Genomic DNA, 7,612 nt, shown 5'->3' with positions numbered 1-7,612 from the left:
TTCAGGTTTCTGATGATGTCTTTCAGAGCTCTTATACCAGCTTCACTGCTGGCCGGTTCAGGTAGCCAGGGTTTATGTGAGGGGTTGTGGCCACCCAGGGTCACCCCTCGGCTCTGCCCCTGCAGAAACCTCAACTATGGGATAAGATTTAAAATGTTTTGCAAAAGCAATGCGTTTATGTTACATATTTACAGAAAGAGAGCACTAGCATATGTCTGAAGCTGTGGTTCTGTCTGTTCTTTAATGCACGTCCAACATGCGCTCTCCTTTCAGTTTGGTTTGTTATTCCCATGAGGCCGATGTGCGGCTCTGAGGCTGCTCCACACTGTTCAGTCTGTTCTATCCTGACTGACAGCTCGTCTGTGGGTGTGAGGGCAAATAAACCTCGCGTTTGACCCTCAGTCTCATGACATTGATCTGAGCAGTGCCATGTTTAACTCGCTCGGGAGTTTTTAATTAATTAGCTTCTATCAGAGCAGAGGACTGATGTTGTCGCTCTCTGCAGCTGCAACATGAACACGTTCATCTATGACGAGCAGCGCGTGTGGATTACTACAGTTATCATGTGACTGCAGGGGCCACACGCGTGTGGAAACTGGTGCTGATGAAAACTTTCTCTGTAAAACATGCAGGAAAAAGAGTCGACACAACATGTCAGAGCAGATTGTCAGTCACCCGGGTGGAGGCAGTCGTAAATGCCCCAGCACAAGGCAAATGGACTTCTCTTTATTTGGGTCTTGAGGAGGTTTCACTTCTCATCTGAGAAGCTTCCTCTGCTCTGACTGACTGATCAAAACACTTCCTAAGACATTCATTAAATCTCCAAAACAGCTGTTCATGAAGTCCGTTAAGGCCGACACACTGACGACTTCTCAACAAGTCATCAGATCACTCTGGGGTGCTGGAGCTTCTCTGGAAGTAAACCTGGTATTCTGTTCTCTGCCTCAGATTATTATAAACTGAATATCTTTAGATGTTGTGATGTGGTTTGATTGATTAACTGATATGGAAGTGATCAGCAGGATTTAGTGACTGAGCCAGCCATCATAAATACACAGGATCCCTTCCAGTCTGGTGGGACTGAGGAAGCCTCTTGGATCTGAGGTGAACAAGTCTAGTTGTCTCCTACAGAAGCATCTAGAATGACTAGAACATACATGACAGAGAATGCAATGCTCCAAACTCCCACCATGTCAAGGTCTGACCCGGTCGGCTCAGGAAACCTTAAATGACCTTTTGTGTCCTCTCATCAGGAGCTGTGAGGAGTTTGTCAGAGGAGTGAGGCTCCTTTCTTCTGTCTTATCTCACCTGTATCACATCACCATCACACCTCTGGCTCTGGCCAAGCTCGGCTCTGATCCTCAGCATCCCTCAGGCTGGCAGCAGGAGAGCTGCTGTCCTTGCGCGCCACCCAGTGGCCACATTTGGAAAACATCACTTTGCCTCCTTTGAATCTGCCAGGGGCCATTTTGAACCGCATGGCGGTGTTATCACATGCTCGACTGGTGTGAGTAATGTGTAAGACAGAAATAAAAAGGAAAACAAACAAACAAACAAAACCTTGAATTCGATGCCTTCGCCTGCAGCCAAAACAGCAAAACGCATTACACGTCCAAAGACATTTCAGTGTGAGTATAATCTACTGATGCTGCATTTCTTTGCATTTTAAGGGAAAAATAATCGTGTTGAAGCAGTTTCACTTTGACGTGTGGAGGCAGGTCCATGGTTTCCTGCATCAGTGTGCTCTGGAGGCTGATCCCAGAGCAGCAGGACACATGCATGTTGTGTGTGAACTACATCCTCCATCACATCCAGGGTGCATCCAGTGGAGACACACTGACCATCTGGATGCAACATCTGCCTCACACATGTGTCCACTTCCTTTAGTGTGTGTGTTGTGATGAGGTTCGTCCTCCTGCTTCATACACACTCGATCCCTGAAGATTCAGTCCAGGCGCTGTGGTTTGTTCACAGGATCATAATCAACAGTTTAATCGTCTGGCACTCTCTCCTCCGTTTGAAAACTTTTCTCCACGGGTTTTCCTAAACTTGGCCGGTCCCTCTTGTTTGAGGCCAATTAATGAGGCGGCTAAACTCGCTAATTGGCCGCTTAATTGGCCCCTGTCAGTGCGCGCGCTGCCTCCGCCGGCTCTTAGCGCACCGTCCCTCCCTCCCGCTCCGACATCACATCCCACCTTGTCACAACGATTTAGGGTCAATCTGCGAGACAGGAGGGGAGCTCTTACCGAGGACCCCCCTCCAACACCTCCTCCTCCCCCCGGATCCCCCTTCCATCAGTATCTCCCTCCCACTCTATCTCCGTGTTTTATGTCTGCGTCACAACAAGTCGGTGGAGAGCGAGAAGGCAGGATGATGGCGTCTCTGGCGGCTTGATTCCGGTGCTGCTTTTTTTTTTTTTTTTTTTTTTTGACAAACCCGCCTTAATAGCATCAGGAGAGAGAGAGAGAGAGAGAGAGAGAGAGAGGGGAGGAAGAGAGCAGAAGCGACGGGGACATGACGAAACGGCACCGCGGAGGACGGACAAACTAGATTGAGAGACGGACGGACAGTCAGTCGCCCTCCTCCTCCTCCTCCTCTTCCTCCTCCTCCTCCTCCTCCTCCTCGCTGACGGCTTGACTGACACACACACAGCGCTCGGCTCAGACAGGGACATACATGCACATCAGCCACTTTTTGCAAACACGCAGGCTGCGCATCCGAGCGGGCAGTAATTGGCAGATCCACAGCAGATGAGGGCATTTCATGTCCAGCCTGTCCAGGAATCACTGTGACCCCGACGGAAAGGAGTTCGACTTGACAGGTACCCTTCACCGGCCAGCTTACTGTACAATTTGCCTGATCTTCTTCTTCTTCTTCTTGTTCTTCTTCTTCTTCTTCTTCTCCCTCTCACCCCCCCTTTCCTGATTCACAAAAGGCTACACACACTGTTATGCATCCTGCGTCTGTCTTGACTTGAGTGCATGCACTGGAACAAATGCTCAATGTGCAGAGATAATGCCCGCAGAGTCGTTTCATGCATCTATTCAAGTTTTTAAGATGTTTGGGAGAGGAGGAGAGGACGGCAGCAGCAAAAAGTGCTGGGCAGATGCTTGAGCACAGTGATCTCCTGCTCATTCAGTCAAACTGTATTGCAGTAGTCATCATGCAGTGTTTTTTCCTTTTTTTTTTGCTCTCTCTCTCTCTCTCTGTGTCTGTGTCTGTGTGTGTTTGATGTGTGCAGTAATCATTTGTCTTGGTTGTGTACTCACTCTCATCTTTCACTGTGGTGGATACAGGCTGTCGCTATGCTCTGGTCTAAAAGGAGGAAGAGGAGGTTTGGCGAGGAAGGAGGGGGGTTAGATTTTAACCCCTTTGCACCGCCTGTCTCAGAGGCAGCCGAAAAAAAATGCCGGGGCCGTAAACCCCTCTGTCAGCAATGGCAGCAAAGTATTCAGCGAATAAATCGGATTTCCATTTCACATGAGCCCTGCTCTCTCTCTCTGTGTCTCTCCTCAGGATGGGGGGAGTAAGTGAAGGAGATGATGTGTTGGCTCGATGGAGTGATGGACTACTGTACCTCGGCAATGTGAAAAGAGTAAGTGCATGTGGGAGTGTGTGTGTGTGTGTGTGTGTGTGTGACAGAAAGACACTTTTGAGTGTGTGTCTGCGAGTGTGTTCACCTGGATTTGAAAAGACTTCCATTTAGTTTTGTCAATCATTCTCTGCTCACCTGCTATCTCCCTCTCAGGTAGATGGAGTCAAGCAATGCTGTCTGGTGAGGTTTGAGGACAACTCCGAGTTCTGGGTGCTGAGAAAGGACATTCACTCGTGTAAGAAGAACTCTTTTCTGCCCTTCTTCTCCCCTCAGCTGGGAAATAGGCTCCTGTTGGGAGAACTTTGGTCTAAAGGTGCTCGGCTGAAGTCCAGGAACACTTTCCTGTGTCTTCCCCCCACGTGAGCTTCGTTTCTCGCTCGTTTCTGTGGCAAGAAAAAATTGCGGAAAAAGAAATTACAGTCACGTTCAAGGTTACGATGCCGAGCGCTCCGGGTATTCTGATGGGGGCATGTTGAGATGTAATTGCTGTATTAGAGTCTATTTATGAATTTATTAGACTAATGGCTCCTCAGGGAGTTGGCGCCCCCACTCCACCTAACATCAAGCGAAAGGGGAAGTTGGACTCTTGTTAGGACCAGGCTGAATATCCGCTCGTCAAATGAGGGGAAATCTGAAAGGGTGCAGGAGACACTGAAATCAATGAGGTGGCAAGGATGTGAATCAATATACATAAATTAATGCCGTTGACTGCTCTCTCTCTCTCTCTCTCTCTGTCTTCCCCTCTCACATTTACTTCCTCCCCTCCCCTGCCTCTCTCTCTCTCTCTCTGTCTGTCTTTTTCTGTTTGCTTCAGTCGCTGCCGGAGTGGAAGAAGTTTGCTGTATTTGTGACGCTCCGCCTCTTAAAGAACCCCTCATAAATTGTCTTAAATGTCGCCACGGTAAGGAAGCTCGCCTCATCATACGCTGTCAAACGCTGGTTCTCCACCAGTTCTTGCGCTGACCTTGAAGGTTTGACACAGTCGGGTAAATAACGGTGGTGCTCTTTAAAGAAAAGAAATAAAAAAAACACCACCACAGGAAACCATATAGCATAAATGATATTTACGAGTTCTCGCACCTGCATCCTGACTGGAATAGAAACGGACGAGACGATAAACAGACAAAGAAGTTTAAAGACTTAAATGTCACAACACGTCTTTACTCATTTAGCCGTCTGAACTCAGTTTTGTTCACTTTTTTCTCTTCATTTTAAAGTCCTGCACCTCGATGGAAACAACACAACCACGACTAGACGTAGACTGAACTCAGAATGTCGTCTGTTCAGTAGAATAAAGTTATAATGCCATAAAGTTTAAAAAACGGAAAATAAAAAGTTGAATTTCTTTGAATTTTCTTTACAAAAACTGAAAAGAAACCTGGAATCAGCACGTGCAGCGTTTTTCCAGGTGCCCAAAGGTGTCACAAGACTTACAAAAAAAAAATATATATATATCACTATGTAGGTTTCTACAGTTTGTTTCTCGTCTCTGCTGGGTGTGAACACTGCCTGCAGTTCAGCCCAACAGTCAGATGCTGACTCCACATACTGTACATATTTTATTATTGACATTTCTATCGTGTTTCCATACCTGTCCTCTGTCTGCTGGGTGTGAACACTGCCTGCAGTTCAGCCCAACAGTCCCTGAACTTCTGCAGCTTTTCAGTCACGTCTCCTCAGCTGCTCATCGTCAGGCAGAGCGTTCACATTAGACGTCTGAAATAGAATGATTTTGATGTAAATGATCACGTTTTTAAGCTTAGATTAACTTAATGTGTTTAGAAGTGTGATCAGTTCAACAGCTGTGTGTTGTGCTTGTGTTTTCACTGTTTCTGATCAATGGTCTGAATTTGGTGTTTTTTTGCCTTTCAGACCCACCAGCGTGTTGGTTTTGGGGCTCAGAGGGTTAAAGACTCCTCGCAGACACGCTTTAAAGCTTTTTCCAGCTGATATGATAATTGCATAATTGAACACTCCTAAAATGACACCCTCTTCTTTTCTCTCCCTGAACAATGCCGAACTCTAAAACAATTTCAATAGCTGGACGAGATGTCTCCTCCTGCACCTGAAAGTCTCTTTTCAGTGTACAGTTTGTGCACTAAAGGCTTCAAGTGTTCTCGTCGCTCTTTTCCAAGCTGCATGTTGGGCCGTGATTGACTTCTAAACAAGTTCAAAGTGTCCAAGTCCAAAGAGAGCACCGGGAAAGTTTCCCACTTCAAAGCGGCCTTTTGGTGTCAAACTCTGCACATGCATTATTCTGCACGCTGAAGGTCACACATCCGAGAGGAGTAAAAACACATTTAAAACTATTATGATGAAATGAAACACGCTGAAGTGCAAGTGGGAGGAAGTTTTTTTAGAAACAGCAGCGGGATGCACGAGCAGGAAATGGCAGCAAAATGTTAGCGTGGCGTCTTCACGGCTCCGTCAGGCAAACGAGCCGCTGACAGTTTGTTTTTAGGGAGAAAGCTCACAGACGTACTCGCTGCTCCCTGGATGCAAATAGTGGAGTAGGATGTTTCTGCACGCCGCCGAAACAAACCGGCGGAGCACTAAACATGGAGCTGCTCTGCCATTATTGTCACTCCGGCTGTCTGTCTTGTAAACACGAATTAAACGCTCTGCCTCCTCCTCCCATTACAGGTTATCATCCAGAGTGCCACACGCCAACCATCGAACCGGAAGCTGACAGCGATTCGTGGATATGTCGGCAATGTGTCTTTGCAGTCGCAACCAAGGTCAGGCTTCTAATCTCTCCGTCTCACACTCGGAGGAGGGTGGGGGGGAAACATTCAGTGTGTAATACGGGAGAACTCCGGTCGAATACATCACGCTGTGCTGCCGCTGCTCCGTTGTGTACAGCAGGTAATGCGTTTATTCGAGGCAAAAGCGCACTAATTCCCTCAGTATTGACTCCGATATGAGATGTTCTACATTGTGTCGGTGGAATCATGAACAATCGATAGTTATGAAGCTGAGAAACTACGGCGGAGTTGAGAGAAGTGCATTTAAAGTCAATCAATCACGTGTGCTCCAGTTCTGTAGATATGAGATGAGAAAGCACCCGCTTAATTGTCAATCGGTCAACGTCCATATCTCATTGTCCAGACTTCCGCCGCCTCGGACGCTATCTCTCACAGCTGACCTACAATAAAACCAGACGAATTGGCTTCTCCCCGCTGAATGCGATCCGTCTCCTTCGCTCTTCTGACATGACAGTGATTTGAGGGGTCAGCGGCCAATCAGCTCTGTCCTAACATTGTGTTTGCAGAGAGGCGGGGCTCTGAAACGGGGACGCTTCGCTCGGCTCATGCAGTTCATGAAACTCCGGCTCCCCTACCAGCTGTCGTCTCTGGACTGGGACCCGCAGCATCTGACCAATCAGCAGCAGTGTTACTGCTACTGTGCTGGACCTGGAGAGTGAGTGAGGCCAGTCCTGGTTTGACCGTACAGCTCAGTGTGTGACCTCTGACCTTTAACAAACCTCTGTGACAGTCATCCTGTGCATTGTTTAACCTGCATGCAGTCCGTCAGACGTGTGCACGAGCAGGAGTTTGTTTTGTCTTTTCTTAAAACGAGACACGAGACGTTTTCTGTGTGGTTTCATTGGCTGTCAGGTGAGTCATCAATAAATAAAAACCACCAAACTGTCCTTTGAATGTGCTTGCTGTGTTTTCCTATCTCCGTTCATCCAGCTGGCACCTCAAGCTGAATAAAACAAACTCCCAGCTGACACGTCTCCGTGAGCGGAGGGACGTGACGGGAGTTGAACCGTCAGCTCGCCGTCGTCGGCCCTCCGCCTTCCCTCAATTACACATAAACACAGACTTGTCAGGTGACAGCTGCTGGACGCGCTCATTCGTGTGTTTAAAGTCTGCTGTGTTTTCTTCTTGTTGTTGGGCTGCAGGTGGAACCTGAAGATGCTGCAGTGTGGAAGCTGTGGTCAGTGGTTCCACGAGGCCTGCACACAGTGTCTGACCAAGCCGCTGCTGTACGGAGACAGGTACGCCACACAGG

The 7,612-nt window shown here is 47.9% G+C and overlaps 1 protein-coding gene across 1 annotated transcript in view; it reads left to right on the top strand.

Annotated features, from left to right (window-relative positions):
- The first annotated feature begins 2,621 nt into the window (after window positions 1-2,621).
- The window catches only part of phf1 (PHD finger protein 1), a 21,926-nt gene continuing 16,935 nt past the window's right edge, over window positions 2,622-7,612 (top strand). Inside the window, exons 1-7 of the mRNA XM_008281156.1 lie at window positions 2,622-2,821; window positions 3,517-3,595; window positions 3,749-3,830; window positions 4,410-4,496; window positions 6,239-6,333; window positions 6,867-7,015; window positions 7,503-7,598. Coding sequence (XP_008279378.1) covers window positions 3,518-3,595; window positions 3,749-3,830; window positions 4,410-4,496; window positions 6,239-6,333; window positions 6,867-7,015; window positions 7,503-7,598 — 587 coding nt within the window. The 5' untranslated portion in view covers window positions 2,622-2,821; window position 3,517. The remainder of the gene's footprint in view (window positions 2,822-3,516; window positions 3,596-3,748; window positions 3,831-4,409; window positions 4,497-6,238; window positions 6,334-6,866; window positions 7,016-7,502; window positions 7,599-7,612) is intronic.

The sequence above is a fragment of the Stegastes partitus genome, unplaced genomic scaffold, assembly GCF_000690725.1.
Source record: "Stegastes partitus isolate 25-593 unplaced genomic scaffold, Stegastes_partitus-1.0.2 Scaffold225, whole genome shotgun sequence".
Taxonomy (NCBI): Eukaryota; Metazoa; Chordata; class Actinopteri; family Pomacentridae; genus Stegastes; species Stegastes partitus.
This window is presented reverse-complemented; position numbering and strand designations above follow the sequence as displayed.